The sequence below is a fragment of the Mustela erminea genome, chromosome 8 (assembly GCF_009829155.1).
Source record: "Mustela erminea isolate mMusErm1 chromosome 8, mMusErm1.Pri, whole genome shotgun sequence".
Taxonomy (NCBI): domain Eukaryota; kingdom Metazoa; phylum Chordata; class Mammalia; order Carnivora; family Mustelidae; genus Mustela; species Mustela erminea.
Window position 1 is genome coordinate 38,741,866 of NC_045621.1, and position 18,681 is coordinate 38,760,546.

Genomic DNA, 18,681 nt, shown 5'->3' on the forward strand with positions numbered 1-18,681 from the left:
TCGATTATAAATCAATAAAAAATTAAAATGTTTAAAACTGAAAAAAAAAAAACCCAAACCCACTATAAAGCATGCCACAGAGATGCATGGTACTCTAGGTACCCACCCCCAAGGTACTCAAAGGCTGAGGCACATAGAAGGCTGTCGACTGCCAAAGATTCAGTTTTGTGCTTTCAATGCAGAACTCAGCCCGTCCCTTTTATTTCCAGGGAAAGCCTGGGTAGATCTCCAAAAGTAGTGTGCATAGTCCAAGTATTGAATTGGGGTTGAGTTTTGCCCAGCAGCAAGATTCTGAAAATCCTAGAATCTGAGTGATGGGTTTACAGGGATTTATTAAATGAGTTACTTTTTCAAATGTTTGAAAATTTCATACTTAAACATTTTAGAAAGTCATTTGGGTCCATCAGCCCTTTGGGAAAACTAGAGTTGTCATGCAAAAACCAATGGGGTGCTTTGGTCATCCCAAGATCTGGGAAGGCGAGGCAGTTGGTTCAGTGAACTGCTGGGAGCTTATGGGTATACAAAGAACAGCCCAGATGAAGCTTCTGATGGAAGCAGTTTGCCTTGGTGACAAAAATATTCTTTGTACCTATACCAGGACATAACAAACGGGTTAAATATACTGAGTTTGATTTAGAGATTTTTTTCCAGTTTAATGCTTGTATCACCCACATGTTCAAGGACTTGGAGGAATTCTTAAACTATAACTAAAAGATAGTTTATTTACTAACGTTATCAAGTTATAGCTACTTGTTCCAGTATCATCCACAATCACAAAGGTGTTACAAGTCCGAAGCCAACCTAGGTCTTTGACAACTTGAGGTACTGGTAAGAAGTTACCTCTGGATTTATTATAAGAGAAATTAACGTAACATTTTTAATTAATAATAAACCCCGTTGTTGCCACTTTTAGTTGGTATGACATACATAGAAATTATGTCTGCAATAGGATTCTTTGGGTTGCAAGTGACAGAAACCCGACTTAAATCAATTAAAAAAAAAAGGTGGTTAATTAGAGGGATGATGGGGAGGGGGGTGTGGCTTACACAGAGGACAGCGCAGCGGCAGGAATGAGAGCACCCTCATGGAACTCAGAGCTTGGGCCCTCGGATTTGAAGCTCCCAACTTTGCTTTCTTTGCATCTCTGTGGGTGACCGCTTTATTTTCTCAGGCGTTTTTATGTGATAAAAGACATGATTACAAAGCTGCCCTAGATTTATTTTCAATACATATCCCAAAGACAGGATTTCTCTTCCTGATAAATACAGCTTTTCTTTGAAGATAATCTCAAGTCCCAGAAGAGAAAAGGCAGGGCTGGGGGCCAGGAAGATGGTGGCCACAGAACATCATAGGGCTTCTTCAAAGTAAAGCTCACCTACTTTCTCCGTGCCCTCTTCCCTGACCCTGGCCTTGGTCACCTTTTGGAAGCATAAAGTGGAAACAGAGACTCTCATTACAGAGCCTCAGTGCCTGGAAGGAAGGTATTGCCCCTAGCTAGCTCCCCCATCTCCAGCTGAGCTGGGGACTGGCAGGTGCTCTTTCAGTGCTGTTTAATTTGAGCTCCAAAGCACCATGTACAAGGAGGGGAAGGATCTGTGTTCCTGTGTTATTTAAAAACCAAAACTTCACGTGTTGGGAAAAAATAAAACAGTTTCTCTAAAATTCCAGGAAACTGCTGCAGTAGGGTGTAAGTGTGAAGCTTTTAGGCAGATTCTGGGCGACATTTTTGGTTCTAAGGTCGCTCTTGTAAACTGGGAATAACAACGCCTGGGTTATTTTCCCACGATCACCACCTCGTACTGCGATCTCTCGGCGCTTGTTCTCCCTGGGATAGAACGAGCTCCTTGAGGTTAGGTGTTGAGCTCCGTCGGCTCATCCCCAGAGCTGGGCATAATGTCTGTGGAATGAACGAATGGGGAAGTCGTGGAAAGGAAGACCGGGAAGCCTCCCCGCAGGAGGTGACCCGCAGAACCCACCCACCAGCAAACACCCGCTTCATTTCCGACGCCCGGAACCCTCACAGCCCGGTCTCCGAAAGGGCCCGCCTTTCCTCCCAGGATGCTCCGCGCCGGCGCGTCCCATGATTGGCTGCGTCTCCCCCACGTGATGCTAGGCTGGCGGCGGCGGTTGCCGGGGCGACAGCTGGAGAAGTGGCGGCCGAGTGGATTTGTGGAGGGTTCCCGCGGCGGTGCAGCAGGTAAGCGTGTCCCCCGACGCGGTCCGGCTGCCCGGCACCCGCAGTCCCCGCGCAGAAGGAGCTGTAGTGGGCCCCGAGGGCCGAGGATCGGCGGGGCGCTCGCCCCGGAGGAGAGCCCGCTTGGCAGCCCCTGCAGAACGCCCCACTTTTGGTCAGCCGCCCTGGGCGCTTATTCTGGCGTGGGCCGGAGGAGGCCTCCTGGACAAACCAAGGACAGGCCCAACTGCTTCCCGCAAGTAGTCCCTGATCTGTGCCTCAGTGAGCCACACTTGGAAGGGGGCGCAAGCCGTCCCGCTGGGTAATGACGGCTGAGCGGGTAGCCTGGGGCTTTTAGATGGAGCTCCTCCATTATCTGCATCAGCTAACCTCCTCCCCAGACTTCATCCGATCCAAGCAGAACTAGGATGCTAGCCATTTGTCTTGCAGACAAATCCCATAGCCTTCCCGTTACTCAGCCAGATTGTAGGTCCGAGAGCCCTTTATACAGAAAATAACCTGCCACACTGCAACCCCCAGGAGTGGCTGAAGAAGTTTTCTGTAGTTTTTGCATAAAGTAGAGCAGTGCTTCTCAAACTTGAGTGTGTGTAAAAGTCATGCAGAGAGCTTGTTTAAAGCAGTCGCTGGACATTGTGTCTGCTATGGTGTTCAGGAAGATCAGGGTGGTTCTAGGAATTTCATTTGCACAGGCACCCCGGCTGATTCTGATTGAGGTGGTCCTAGCATTTGGCATAATGCTATGTAGTGTTTAGAGTCGGTCTGGATTTAAATTTTGACCTTCGTCACTTACTGCCTGGATTTTGGGGAGCATCTCAGGCTTCTGGAGCCTCAGTTGCCTCATCTGTAAAAGAATTTAAGTCACATTCATCTCTCAGGTGTATTGTGAAGACTAAATGTGAAGCATTTTGCACGCTGCCTGGCATACAATAAATTCTTTTTTTTTTTTTAAAGATTTTATTTATTTATTTGACAGAGATCACAAGTAGGCAGAGAGGCAGGCAGAGAGAGAGGAGGAAGCAGGCTCCCCGCCGAGCAGAGAGCCCGACGCGGGACTCGATCCCAGGACCCTGAGATCATGACCGGAGCCAAAGGCAGCAGCTTAACCCACTGAGCCACCCAGGCGCCCCCATACAATAAATTCTTAATAAATGAACTTTTATGGTATAAATGTTTAGAGAAAATTCTAATTTTTGAGAATGTCAGAGTAATAGACTGCCCAACAGTGGCTCACATTCACTGAGAGACCATCACAGTAGACTCTTATTCAAATGACAGTCTTGGGCGCCTGGGTGACTCAGTGGTTTAAGCTTCTGCCTTTGGCTCCGGTTATGATCTCAGGGTCCTGGGATCCAGTCCCGCTTTGGGCTCTCTGCTCAGCGGGGAGCCTGCTTCCCCCTCTCTCTCTGCCTGCCTCTCTGCCTACTTGTGATCTCTGTCTGTCAAATAAATAAATAAATACAATCTTAAAAAAAAAAGTCTTTAAAAAAAAATGACAGCCTTGAAGAACTTCTCTGAGGAAGTGATGTTTATTAAGGACAGGGTTTAGCCAGGTGAAGAAAAGGAGGAAAATGTTGCAAGCAGAGAGAAGAGTGTGTGCAAAGGCTCTGAGGTAGGAAGGAGCTGGAATTCTCAAAAACAACAAAATTCTCTTGTTACAGGGCCTTCAAAAAAATCCTGTTCTCTTTGCTTGGACTTCATTTATTTGTAAATATCTTGGGTGTCCACCAGGCTCTGTTAGGTTCTGGAGGGATCAAATTAATTAATTAATTATATTTATTTGAAAGAGAGAGAGTGCATGGGTGGTAGATGGGGGGGCTTGGGGAGGAGCAGAGGGAGAGGGAGAGACAGACTCTTAAGCAGGTTCCACACCCAGTGTGGAGCTGGCACAGGGCTCTGTTTTATGACCCTGAGATCATAACCTGAGCCAAAATCAAGCATTGGATGCTTAACCAGATGAGCCATCCAGGTACCCCTGGAGGGATAAATCCACCTCACTGCCTTCGTAAACAGGGTAATAAGTGTAGCAATGGAAGTAAAGGTAGAGTTCAGAGGTACCCCAGAGGAGAGAGAATGCCTTGTTGGAGAAGAAAGGGGAGGGGGTCATAGGAGACCTCCTGAAGGAGGTCAGTTCCACATTCAGTTAGCACAATGAGTCAAGTTTGTGGTGGGGCGAGAACATCAAACAGAAGGTTTGGGGTTGTGAAAGAGCATGTGGTACTGGTACTGGGGAATGCCTGGGATTTACTACTGATGGGCCTGATGTGGGGAAGGGGGAGAAGGGGCATGGGTGGTGTGTCCAGGGAAGAGCTGCAGAGATGCTGGTCCCTAACAGGAGGTGGTCTTTCTCCTCCTTATGAGTCTGGCATGTCTGCACGTGCCAGGAAGGGTAGGTGTCCTGTCCTCCCCGCTACTTCCAGACCACTGCTTTCCTGCTTCAGAACCCCCAGCTCCTTTGATGTGCACATCCGGGCCTTTAACCCTCGCTGCCCTTCTTTGAGGCTGTCGCCTAGAGGGGCACAGGTGTAACCCCAGGAAGGCTGTAGCGCCCGGCTCACTGTCTACCCCTCTGCCTCCTCTATTGGAGATTTCACCCTCCTGGCTGCTTACTTCAGTTTCTTCATTTTTAGATGTGTCTTTTGTCCATTCTCTTTATTCACCACTCCCATTGTCATGTACGTTTTATACTGCATCACTTCCAAAGTCAAGCGCCTGTTCTGCTCTGATCACACTTTTTATCTTTCAAGCTCCCGGGAATGTACCTCAGAAGTGGATCTTAGGCGCCATGCCGCCTTCAGCACATGTTGGACCCTGTTGCTCATTCGCTGCACCCTGCACCGGCACCCCCTTCCTCCAGCCCTACTGCTCCATCACTATTACACTTGTTTTCTCTTTTCCCTGTCTTCTGGAAAAACCTCACCTGGGCTAATCTAACTCCAACAGCTGGGGCTGGAGAAACTGCAGAATTGTGCAGACTGGTTCCATTTTGGATTCGAGTCCATGTTGTCTTAAGCAGACTCTCAATATTGGAAATCGTGCCACAGGTCGGTAGTCAGCTTGGTTCCCGCCTGCTCTTCTCTTCCAGCTATCAACACGCCTCTTACTGCCAGCTGATGACCTTGTTTCTTGTTTTACTCATTGCTGAATCTGTCTATTTTTTTGGTCAGTACCCATCTCCTCTGCCCTCCCTCCGTGTCAGGGGATGGACTGTCCTCGCCCTGTCTAGGTCCCAGCCCTCCAGTGGGATACTGGGTGTGGCAGGAACCTTGTTTCCTTAACCCTCTCTCTCTTCTACCTCAATTTGTCCTTCTCTAACTAGGTTCTTCCCACCAACCTACAGACCTGCTGTTTATAATGTCTTCCTCCTTAAACCTCCCATATCTTTCTAGCCACCACAGGTTCTCTCCTCTCCATTTTGTGACAGATCTCCCTGTCCCTCCTTTGTTACTTCTCTTCCTCTCTTTAACGCTTTCCAGTCAGGCACCCTTCATCACTGCCCTTATCCATGTCACTGTCAGACTCCATGTTGCCAAATCCAGGGCTCAAGTCTTCTGCCCCATGTTACTTGACCATGTGTAGTCGCAGTTGATGTGGGCTTCCAGGTGCCGCAGTCTCCTGCTTGTGTCCCACTGACAAGTCCCTGCTCTTGCTTTGTCTCTCTCTTTTTTTTTTTTAAAGATTTTATTTATTCATGTGACACAGAGAGATCACAAGTAGGCAGAGAGGCAGGCAGAGAGAGAGAGAGAGGAGGAAGCAGGCTCCCCGCGGAGCAGAGAACACTCGATCCCAGGACCCTGAGATCATGACCTGAGCCGAAGGCAGCAGCTTAACCCACTGAGCCACCCAGGCGCCCTTGCTTTGTCTCTTGATGGATGCTTTTTCTCTCCCTGAGCCCTTGGTCCCCGAGTGCTCCAGGGTTCAGGTATAGGCCTGAGCTCTGTTCTGCTAGGCCTTCTCCTTAGGAGTCCTGTCTGTTAGGGATCCTGGTCTTCTGAAATGCCATCTTTATGCTGACAATTCCGAAATGCTTACCACCAGCTCCCGCCTTTCCTTTTTTTGTTCTTAATTTAAATTCACTTAATTAACATGTAATGTATTATTAGTTCCAGAGGTAGAGTTCATCAGTCTTGTATAATACCCAGTGCTCATTACATCACATAACTTCTTCGTTAGTGTCTGTCACCCAGTTACCTCCCCCCCACTACCTTCCTCCCCTCTAGCAACCCTCAGTTTGTTTCCTAAGATTAGAAGTCTCTTATGGTTTGTCTCCCACTCTGGTATTGTCTTATCTTGTTTTATTTTTCCCTCCCTTCCTCTATGCTACTCTGTTTTGTTTCTTAAATTCCACATATGAGTAAGGTCATATGAAAATTGCTTTATCTGATTGACGTATTTCGCTTAGCCTAATACCCTCTAGTTCCAGCCATGTCATTGAAAATGGCAAGATTTCATTTTTGATGGCTGCATAATATTCCATTTTGTATATATACCATATCTTCTTTATCCATTCATCTGTCGATGGACATCTGGGCTCTTTCCATAGTTTGGCTACTGTGGACATTGCTGCTATAAACATTTGGGTGCACATGCCCCTTCGGATCACTACATTTATATCTTAAGGTAAATACCCAGTAGTGTGATTGCTGAGTCATAGGGTAGCTCTATTTTCAACTTTTTGAGGAACCTCCATACTGTTTTCTAGAGTGGCTGCACCAGCTTGCATTCCCACTAACAATTTAGGAGGGTGCCCCTTTTTCCACATCCAGGCTGACACCTGTCGTTTACTGACTTGTTAATTTTAGCCATCTGTCCGGTGTGAGGTGGTATCTCATTGCAGTTTTCATTTGGATTTCCCTGATGTCGAGTGAAGTTGAGCATTTTTTCATTTGTCTGTTGGCCATTTGGATGTCTTTGGAGAAATGTCTGTTCATGTTTTCTGCCTATTTCTTCACTGGGTTATTCATTCTTTGAGTGTTGAATTTGATAAGTTCTTTACAGATTTTGGACACTAGCTCTTTATCTGATAAGATATTTGCAAATATCTTCTCCCATTCTGTTGGTTGTCTTTGGTTTTATAACTGTTTGCTTTGCCGTGCAAAAACTTTTTATCCTGATAAAATCCCAATAGTTCATTTTTGCCTTTGTTTCCCTTGCCTTTGGAGATGTGTCTAGAAAGGAGCTGCTGAGGCTGAGGTCCCAGAGGTTGCTGCCTCTGTTCTTCTCAAGGATTTTGATGGATTCCTGTTTCACTTTTAGGTCTTTCATCCATTTTGAGTATTTTTTGTGTGTGTATGGTGTAAGGAAATGGTCCAGTTTCATTCTTCTGCATGTTGCTGTCCAATTTTCCCAACACCGTTTGTTGAAGAGACTGTCTTTTTTTCCATTGGATATTCTTTTTTGCTTCGTCAAAGATTAGATGACCATAGAGTTGAGGATCCATTTCTGGACTCTATTCTGTTCATTTATGTGTATGTCTGTTTTTGTGTCAGTACCATACTGTCTTGATGATTACAGCTTTGTAAATAGAGCTTCAAGTTTGGGAATTATGATGCCACCAGCTTTGGTTTTCTTTTTCAACATTAACAAATAAAATTCTTAATGGGGAAAAACTCGGAGCTTTTCCCTTAAGGTCAGGAACATGGCAAGGATGTCTACTATCAACACTGTTCAACATAGTACTAGAAGTCCTAGCCTCAGCAGTCAATTAAAGGCATCCAGATCGTCAGAGAAGTCAAACTCTCGCTCTTTGCAGATGACATAATACTCTATGTGGGAAACCCAAAAGGCTCCACACCAAAATTACTAGAACTCATACAGGAACTCATCAGAGTGGCAGGATATAAAATCAATGCACAGAAATCAGTTGCATTTCTATACACTAACACTGAGACCGAAGAAAGAGAAATTACAGAATCGATCCCATTTAAAATTGGATCAAAAACCCTAAGATATGTAGGAATAAACCCAACCAAAGAGACAAAGGATCTGTACTTGGAAAACTATAGAACACTCATGAAAGAAATTGAGGAAGAAATGGGAAAACGTTCATGGATTGGAAGAACAAATATTGTTAAAATGTCTGTGCTACAGGGGCGCCTGGGTGGCTCAGTGGGTTAAGCCGCTGCCTTCGGCTCGGGTCATGATCTCAGAGTCCTGGGATTGAGTCCCGCATCGGGCTCTCTGCTCAGCGGAGAGCCTGCTTCCCTCTCTCTCTCTCTCTGGCTGCCTCTCCGTCTACTTGTGATTTCTCTCTGTCAAATTAATAAATAAAATCTTAAAAAAAAATGTCTGTGCTACACAGAGAAATCTATACATTCAATGCAATCCCCACCAGAATACCATCAACTTTTTTTCATGGAGCTGGAACAAATAATCCTCAGATTTGTATGGGAACCAGAAAAGACCCCGAATAGCCAAAGGAATGTTGAAAAAGCAAATCACTTTTTCCTTTACTTTGAACTCACACACACCAACCTTCTCAGCACCCCTCTCGGGTGCTTTGTGGGCCTGTGACACTTATGGCTGGGGCGGCACTCAAGCTGGCCTCTCAGACACCCCCCCCACCCCCGGTTTCCCCCACCTCAGCAAATGGCACCTGCCTAGGCCCCAGCGTCGCCCTTGACCTTTTCCCCTCACATCAGCAGGTCTTGCCACCTCTCCCTTTAACATGTGGAAGCCGAGCCCTTCCCAAGATTCCTTTTGCTCATCCAGACTTCCCTATCACCAGCTTGGGCTTTGCTATGGCGTCCTTACCGCTCTGTCCCCTCAGTCTCTCTCCCGTAGAGCAGACCCCGCTGTTATGAACTGTCACTAGGGTGGTGGCAGTCCCCTGTCGGTCCCCTTTCTGGGCTTCCTGGTACATGCAAGCTGCTCCTTTACGCAAGGCCTGTTCTACCTGGCCCAGCACCTTAAGTCCTCCTGGGTCTGCTTTGCTTCTCTCATCTCACCCACGGGACCTCAGCACTCCGCAGCCCCTGCCCTCACAAGTCCCTGTCCTCCAGATCTGGAGGTGATCTCCCTGTCCCCCCTCTTATCTCTGCCCACATGTTTCCAGGGAGGCCTTCTCTGCCCCCACTATCTAAAATAGCCCCATATGCCTCTTCCCCAAGCCCTATCCCCTTCCTTGCTTGATTTTCCCCATACCTGAAATTACTTCCATTCATTTTTGAGCAACTGCAGCATGCCAGGCACTGGCCTAGGCACTGGGGACCCCAGGGGAACAGGTGCTCTCCTGAATCCACAGTGAGCAGTTCTTAGATGTAGGGACATGCAAGTCAGGTAGTGGTTAGTGCTGTTGAGAAAATAAAACAGGATGAAAGACTGAGCAGTGATGGGGCTGACCCTGTACAAAGGGTAGTTGGGGCAAGTCTTTCTGAAGGGGTGACATTTAAGCAACTGAAGGAGACGGGGATGTCAGAGGGTATCTGCACTAAGTGCAAAGTCCCCAAGAGAGGGCAGGCATGTGATGTGGGTGTCTGGTTGGGGTGGCCACGCAGTGGCCATCATGGCTCAAGTTAACAGAACGAAGGAGAGTGTGTGGGAGGCCATGTTGTGTAGCCTTTGAGAGTTGGGCCTAAGTAGTGTAGCCTTCCTCTGGAGGGTACTGGAACCACGGGAGGGTCGTGAGCAGGAAGGCAAAGATCACTTGTTAGTAGGATAGAAATGGAAGTGTAGAGAGAGAGAGAACGGGAGATTGTGTCACTGTACCTCGGGGGAGATGAAGCCACAAGATGGTGGTAAGATCAAGAAGAGAGTGAAGAGAGGGAAATGACTACATTTAATCTTCCTGACTTGTGTTCAAATAACTGAAATCAAATGCACCGGAATGGGCAGATCAAAATGTAATGTTACAGAATCATGTGTTCCTAGAACTAGAAGACGTCAATTCTCCACTTTCTTTTATAGAGAAAAGAGGCCCTGAGCTTCAGTGATTTGCCCTGGATCAGGTGCCAGCGAATGGCAGTTAGGATTAGTGCCCAGGCTTTGTCGTTCCCCTGGGGTTATGGACAGCAAATCTGGCTTAAGAGCCTGGGAGTGGGGCACAGGGAGTGGCTTCTTTGGGCACACCTGGAGAACAGAAAAAGTAGAAAATACTTTTTAAAAAGGTTTGCAGTATTTTATTTAAATGTTTGGAAATGTACATAGATATTGTGCATTCCTAAATGTAATGAAAAACCTGACCATGGGGCACCTGGGTGGCTCAGTCTTTTAAGCTTCTGACTCTTGATTTCAGCTCAAGTCATGATCTCAGGGTCATGAGATCAAGCCCCGTGTTGGGCTCCATGCTGGGCTCTATGCTGGACATGATTAAGATTCTCTCCTTCTCCCTCTGTGCACCCCGCACCACCCTCCCCCCACCACACTGCTTGCTCTCTCTCTAAACTAAACAAAACAAAAACTGACCTAATACATTCCCTGGTGCATGAGCTTGTGTTAACACTTGTGTAAATGCATACCACTTCCTCCTCCATTACTGACTGTAAGGCTAAATGATTATGGTCTTCAGGAAACATTAAAAATTTTCTTGCAAGGGGCGCCTGGGTGGCTCAGTGGGTTAAAGCCTTTGCTTTCGGCTCAGGTCATGATCCCAGGGTCCTGGGATTGAGCCCTACATCTGACTCTCTGCTAAGCAGGGAGCCTGCTTCCCCCTCTCTCTCTGCCTACTTGTGATCTCTCCCTCTCAAATAAATAAATAAAATCTTTAAAAGAAATTTTTTGCAAATAGTATCCCATATCTTTGTGTGAATGATTACTACTTTTTATTTGGAGGCAGAGTGAGGATTGGTGAGTTTATTTATATCAGATTAATATTAATGTATATCCTTCTTTAAAGTAAATGCATGAACCCTATCAAATTCTGTTTTGTTCTAAAATGTACTTTGTGGACTTGACTGTTTGAATTATACATACCACATTTTGGCACATTAGAAAGCCAAATAAGAAGATTAATCTTCCCCAGTCTCTCTAGCAATCCTCGATGCCCATTTACACCACCTTCTAGCCCGTATTCGTATTCATTTTTGTAGTTGTCATAGAAGAAAGAATTACTTTAAACGTGAGCCTCCATATTTTTGTATGATAAATAACCAAAAATCGGGGGCCTAAGACGACATGGAAGTCCGAAATAGGTCTCACTAAGTTAAAATCAACGTGTTCCCAGGGCTTGTTCATTGCTGAAGGCTCCAGAGGAGAATCTATACCTTGCCTTTTTGAACATCTAGAGGCTGCCTGCACTCGTTCTTTGGCTTGGGGCCCTTCCTCCACTTTCAGGGCCAGCGAAGCATCACTCTGACATTGTCCCTCTTGCCTCCTTGTAAGGACCCCTGTGATTACACTGGGCCCACCAGATAATCATATATATTCTCCTTACTTTAAGGTCAGCGGATTAGCAGGCTTAATTCCATGTGCAACTTTAATTCCCTCTTACCATGCAATCTAGAATATTCCCAGGTTCTGGGGATTTGGATGGGGGCCTTATTCTGCCCACCACAGCTATGTTGTTATCATTTCACAGATGGCTGAAATGAAAGCATTTATCTTCTGTTTTTGTCTTTTAGAGACTTTTGCTGTGTGAAATAACAGTAACAGTTCACTATGGGAGATGTTCTGGCTCATGAATCAGAATTACTTGGACTTGTGAAAGAGGTATGTTTTACAACACATGGGGCGCAGAAAGAGATCTTGTATTTTACAATGCAGCAAATTTTATAGTGTCTTATAATGCATCCTTACATTAGAGTTACCTATTTTCCATTATATGATTTTTTGTTTTCATAACTAAATTGAAATCCTAAAGCCATTTGAAAAAAATTTCTTTAAAGAAAATTATAATAGGGACACAAGGGTGGCTCAGTCACTTAAAGTGTCTGCCTTCGGCTCGGACCATGATCCTAGCGTCCTGGGATCAAGTCCCACATCGGGCTCCTTGCTCAGCTCCTGCTTCTCCCTCTGTCTCCTGTTCCCTCTTTTTATGCTCTCTCTCTCTGACAAATAAATAAAATCTTTAAAAAAAAAAAAAAGAAAGAAAATTATAATAACATATGCTCGCAGTAAAGAATCAAACGAAATGGAAGTATGAAAAGTTCATTTCCCTGTTCTGCTCCTGCAGGAACCACTATTAATGGGTTAGCCTAGTTTTCCAGACTTTTTTCCTGTGACTATTAAAAATATATTTGCATGTCTATAATTTGTTTTACAAAATGGAATGATGGCATACACATTGTTCTAAAGCTTGGCTTCTCTCCCTTGACAGTAATATGGCATGAATATCTTCCTGTGATCTGCCTCATACTTCTTAGGCTATAGACTGTTTCACTGAGTGGCTCTATCTACTTAACTTGTTGTTAATGGACATTTAGATTTCCTACACTGAAAGCTTTTGAAGGACAGGACCCACACCCTAGGCTTTTTTATATTCTCTGATGCTTTTAGCATGGGGCAAGCACAGTTTCTTGGTGCTCAAGAAACCGTGGCTGCTGTTTAAATCTGTGATTAAACCGTTCATCAGGCACTGTGAGCCACAGCCTGGGAGCTAGTCATCCGCCCTGGAAATGCAGCTTTGGAATTCGTTGGTGCAATCCTGAATGTGTTCTTAAAGCTGGCCCAGCAAAGGGTTGTGGACAGGGCCTGGGAAAAGAGCCCGCCCACAGGAGGTTCTCTACTCCTGTTCTCCCCTCCTTCTCATTCTGTGGCAGTCACGTCTTTTAGTGTATTTTAAATTTGCTGTATATTAAATATTTTAAATTTGCTGCATTGTAAAATACAAGACGTGACTGCCACAAACTGAGAAGGAGGGGAGAACAGGAGTAGAGTACATGTAGGGAAAGCCAAGAGACGGGTGTCTGGGAGGGATGGGGAGCAGGAGCGCTGTGCTCGAGGATCACCGATGATGTTGCCCATCTTTAATGGCTTGTCTTCTGTTCCTAAGGAAGGACAGCCACTCTTCCCAGTGCCAGTTCCAGGTGGCAAATTCCCAGAGACCTACCAGACCCAAAGCCGTCAGGCCTTCCAAGGATCACTTTTGCCTTTTTCGGAATGCTGCACACATCATTTTGCTTCTATTAACAATGATCACAAATCATGACGCTCACATTTTCTTTCTGAAAGCAAATTTATTTTCTGTAAATAAGCATTTTCTATGATACTGTCTTTCTAGGCTCTGGAGGTGTGTGTCAAGTAAGTAAATTCAAAGCTGGATCCTGAATTCTCCCAAAGATGACAGTTTGTTAACCCCATTATACATAGGTGACAACTTTGAGCTGGTACAGTTACATCAAAGACAGTTACTTTGTTGATGTTAAAATAGAGAAATAAATATACATCTATGTTCTTTTTTACAGTATTTAGATTTTGCCGAATTTGAGGACACCTTGAAAACATTTTCAAAAGAATGCAAAATGAAAGGAAAGCCATTATCTCAAACAGCAAGTGGCTCTTTAAGGGACTCCAAATCACTGATCATCCAGGTAATATTTTGCTTTTTTTTGGCAGGGGGGATATCTGTCAATAATTAAGATGCTGTCAAATTGTAAAAAATGCTGTTATTTAGAGAATATTGGAATTGTTCTGGAAACCTGGTCAGATTGGCTTTTATTTTATTAATTAATTAATTGATATTTTAAAGTAAACTCTGTGCCCACAATGGGGCTAGAACTCATAACTCCGAGATCAAGAGTCAGATACTCCAGTGACTGAGCCAGCCAAGGGCCCCCAGGCACCCCACAGTGACCTGTAGATGCTCAGGTGTTTTTGTATGAATTAGAAATATCTTTTTTTTTCTTTTTTTTTAGTTAATGTATAATGTATTATTTGTTTCAGGGATACAGGTCTGTGAATCTTTAGTCTTCAGTCTACAGGGACATAATACATATGTATTATGGACATAATACATATCCTCCCCAGTGTCCATCACCCAGCCACCCCATCCCTCCTACCCCCATCCACTCCAGCAACCCTCAGTTTGTTTCTTGAGATTAAGAGTCTCTTATGGTTCGTCTCCCTCCCTGATCCCTTTTTCCCTCCCTTCCCCCAATGACCCCCCACTCTGCCTCTCAAATTCTTCATATCAGAGAGATCATATGATAATTGTTTTTCTCTGGTGACTTATTTTGCTTAGCCGAATACCCTCTAGTTCCATCCACATCATTGCAAATGGCAAGATTTTGGGGTTTTTTTGATGGCTACGTAGTATTCCATTGTATAAATATACCACATCTTCTTTATCCATTCATTTGTCCATGGACATCTAGGCTCTTTCCATAGTTTGGCTATTGTGGACATTGCTGCTATGAACATTGGGGTGCACGTGCCCCTTCAGGTCAGTACATTTGTATCTTTAGGGTAAATACCCAGTAGTGTGATTGCTGGGTCATAGGGTAGCTCTATTTTCAAGTTTTTGAGGAACCTCCATACTGTTTTCCAGAGTGACTGCACCAGCTTGCATTCCTACCAACAGTGTAGGAGGGTTCCCCTTTCTCCTCATCCTTGCTGACACCTTTCGTTTCCTCACTGGTTAATTTTAGCAAATCTGACTGGTGTGAGGTGGTATCTCAGTGTGGTTTTGATTTGTATTTCTTTTCTTTCTTTTTTTTTTTTTTTAAAGATTTTATTTATTCATTTGACAGAGAGAGATCACAAGTAAGCAGAGAGGCAGGCAGAGAGAGAGGAAGGGAAGCAGGCTCCCTGCTGAGCAGAGAGCCCCATGCGGGACTTGATCCCAGGACCCTGAGATCATGACCTGAGCTGAAGGCAGCGGCTTAACCCACTGAGCCAGCCAGGCGCCCCTTGATTTGTATTTCTTGATGCCAAGTGATGTTGAGCACTTTTTCATATGTCTGTTGGCCATTTGGATGTCTTCTTTGGAGAAATGTCTGTTCATGTCTTTCTTTACTTTAGAAAGAGGGAGTGCATGCAAGTAAGGGGAGGGGCAGAGGGGGAGGAAGAGGGAGAGAAGCAGACTCCCCACTGACCACAGAGCCTGCCACTATGGGGCACTGTCTCAAGACCCTGAGACCATGACCCGAACCAAAATCAAGAGTCAGTGCACGACTGACTGAGCTACCCAGGCACTCCAGTAACGATATCTCCCTTCCCTAGGAAATGGGTTGTGATGTAATATCTTCCACATAAGTACATTTTTGTTTATTTTATTTATTTATTTAAGTTTTTAATTTAAATTCAATTTAGTTGACATAATGTATTATTAGGTATAGTTTAGTGATTTGTCAGTTGCATATAACACTCAGTGCTCATTCTAGCAGGTGTCCTCCTTAGTGTACCTTTCTTAGGAAGAGGAAAAAGAGGATGCTGTGCAGTTGCCTAGGAACTGAAACAAACATGTTCCCCGTCCTGAGGAGTTTTAGGTTATGCATTTTAGGCACTGGGGATTCAATAAACCAAACCAAAGCTCACCCCCTCCAGGCGCTTGCATTCTAATTCAGGGAGGCTGGAGGGGACAGGGAGCAAGGGTTGTCTATGTTGTTGCATGTGACAAAGTTTCCTTCTTTTTTAAAGCTGAAGGATATTCCATTATATGTCTACTACATTTTGTTTATCTGTTTGTCCATCAATGGACACTTGAGTTTTTCTCACCTCTTGGCTATTGTGAATATTGTGCTGCTGTGAACACAGGAGTACAAATATCTCCGAGATGCTGCTTTCAGTTATTTTGGATCTTTACCCAGAAGGGGATTACTGGATCATATGGTAGTTCTATTTTTAATTTTTTAGGAACCTTTATATTCTTTTTTGTTGTTATTGAATTTTATATTCCCATCAACAGTGTGCAGGGGGGTGTAAGTTCTCCATAGCCTTGCCCACACTTGTTGTTTTTGGTTTTGTTTTGTTTTGACAGTAGTCATCCTAATGGATGTAAAGAGATATCTTGTGATTTGGGTTCACATTTTTCAGATGTATTCAGGTCCATTTTTTTCTTTAAAGATTTTATTTATTTATTTGACAGACATAGATCACAAGTAGACAGAAAGGCAGGCAGAGAGAGAGGAAGGGATGCAGGCTCCCTGCTGAGCAGAGAGCCTGATGCAGGGCTCCATCCCAGGATCCTGAGATCATGACCTGAGCTGAAGGCAGAAGCTTAACCCACTGAGCCACCCAGGTGCCCCAGTCCATTTTTTCTATAACTTGAAAGACCTCGAAACTTTCTGATTGCCACAAGCGTATTTTTTTTGGCTCATCCAAAAAGTAGCTGTGCCCACTGTGATAGCAATTTCAAACAAAATACCTGGAACAGCATCTTAGCAAAATATCTTAAGTGTCAGTGGCACTCAACAAACTGAGAATTTCCTGAAGCACACTTCTGTAAGAAGTGGGTCTATGTGTGTATGTTTGTGTTTATAAGTTATTGTGGATGGTGTATACATATTCTGAGCTTGGTGATTCTGGCTGGGATCTTGGTTTATAGTAGAGAAGATCATTAATATTTGTGACTTTATATTTATATATTTTTTTATATATTAAAATTATATATAATATTTTAATATATAATATATATTATATAACATAATATATTTATATATATTTATTTTATATATTATTATATACAAACATATATTTATTTTATATATTAAAATATATATTTATATATATTGTAACTTTATATTAATATTTGTGACATTAATATTTACAACACTGGATTGCTTTGTATGTTGGTATTAAACCCAGGGACTATTTCCAAGTGCAGGATATGAATCATACATTAGGGTGGATTTTAGATGTGATTATAATGATATAGGAAAGGCTTGTGGTCCCAGATCTACAAAGGAAGAATTTAGAATAAACTGTATGTGGCCCATTTGAACATGTGGACTCTGCCAAGCCACGTAAGAAAATACCTTGACTCGAAGCCTTAAAATACTCACAAGTCTGTATGCAACTCTTTCACACAAAGAGTTCTTGGTCACCAGCCCTCTCCTGGGAACACGCCTCCCCTGCAGTGGCTTGCAGGGACGACAGGGTTGGATGAGAGCTCAGCAGTGGGGAGCCTGGAGTGGGATCAGGCTCCAGCAGCACTGGCCCTTGGAAAGATCCCCTGCACCTTTGTACCAGTTCGTAATGGGCTTACTCCCAGTTCTTGACTGTTTGTACTTTGGGCATCTCCCCTCCCGTGGTTGTTGATGGGCTGTCCTTCTCTGTTTCCAAGGCCAAGGAGCCAAGACCTTCCAGAGTAAGGTGATCGTCAGCTGTTCTTGACCACACGACATAGAGAACATTTCTGTGATAAGCACAGTAGAAGATTCTGTTTTTTAAAGATTTATTTATTTATTTGAGAGAGAGTGCAGCTTGGGGTGCAGAGGGAGAGGGAGACACTCCAAGCAGACTCCACACTGAGCGTGGAACCTGGTGTGGGGCTCATCTCAAGATTCTAAGATCACGACCTCAGTTGAAACCAAGAGTTGATTGCCACCCAGGTGGCAAGATCCTTTTTTTTTTTTTTTTAATTTATTTGAGAGGGAATAAGTGGGTGAGAGAGAGAGAGAGAGAGAGAGAGCACGAGCCAGGGCAGAGGCAGAAGGAGAAGCAGACTCCCCACCGAGCTGGGAATCTGATGCCAGGCTCAATCCCAGGTCCCCAAGATCATGACGTGAACTGAAGGCAGACACTTAACCAACTGAGCCACCCAGACGCCCCTCGAAGATTCTTTATTAATGAATGTCTTTAAGTATAACTGGACAGTTCAACACTGTGCAGTACATTCCCATTTTATAATATTAACAAGCTTATTTCTGAACAACCTAAAAAAAAGAGGAAAACCATAAAGCCATTTTTAAAATATATAAAAAAAAATGATCAATTAACAGTGATGAATAATGGTGTTGGGTGGGGGGAACTGAAGGTTCTACAGAAAATCCAATCCAAGGAAAGCTTTTGCGAATGAGCACAAAATGTAGGTCTGAGTATCTTGGGCATTTGATATAATAAGGAAAGCAATATGAATCATGTGGTTTGGGGAAGTTCTGTCCATTCTGCCTTATTCTTGAATCTGCAAAATTATGCAGCAGGTGTTTGCACTGGGTCAGTCTTCATTCTTGTGGGGCCAGTTGCATGATAATCGTCACCTCCTTTCCTCAGAATTCTCTATTTCAGCTTTTGCATGATAGCTTGGGAAACTGTCTGCCCTCCATGGTCAGACTCACAAGCCCTGAGGCTGGAAGGGCACCAGGCCTGTGATCCTTCCTCCACCTCCAGCCTGTGTGTCCCTGTTTCTGTAGTTGGTGGTCATAGAGTCACTCTGTGGTGCGTTGGGATCTGTCGTCACTTCCCAAGTACCATCCTAATGAGATATGCATTAGCAACAGGGAGCAAATGGCAGCACCCACCCCCGGCCCCCCGCCAAGCCCAGGCATGGGGTTGACTGGGGCAGTATGTGGGAGGAGCCACTCCAGAACTCAGCTGGGCTGTCAGTTAGCTCCCGTGTGCAGGTTGAGTTCCGCTGAGGCTTGGCTGGGCTTTGGGTCTGGCCTGGTTTTTATCGA

General features: G+C 44.5%; 1 protein-coding gene across 7 annotated transcripts in view; it reads left to right on the plus strand.

The window, feature by feature from the left end:
* The first annotated feature begins 2,086 nt into the window (after positions 1-2,086).
* The window catches only part of ARMC9 (armadillo repeat containing 9), a 156,270-nt gene continuing 139,675 nt past the window's right edge, over positions 2,087-18,681 (plus strand). For 6 of the 7 annotated variants that reach the window (XM_032355146.1, XM_032355145.1, XM_032355149.1 and 3 more), the window contains exons 1-3: positions 2,090-2,197; positions 11,749-11,836; positions 13,531-13,656. In XM_032355146.1, coding sequence (XP_032211037.1) covers positions 11,786-11,836; positions 13,531-13,656 — 177 coding nt within the window. In that variant the 5' untranslated portion in view covers positions 2,090-2,197; positions 11,749-11,785. Of the gene's footprint in view, positions 2,198-11,748; positions 11,837-13,530; positions 13,657-18,681 lie in introns of all 7 variants that reach the window. The other variant, XM_032355144.1, reaches the window with a different exon arrangement.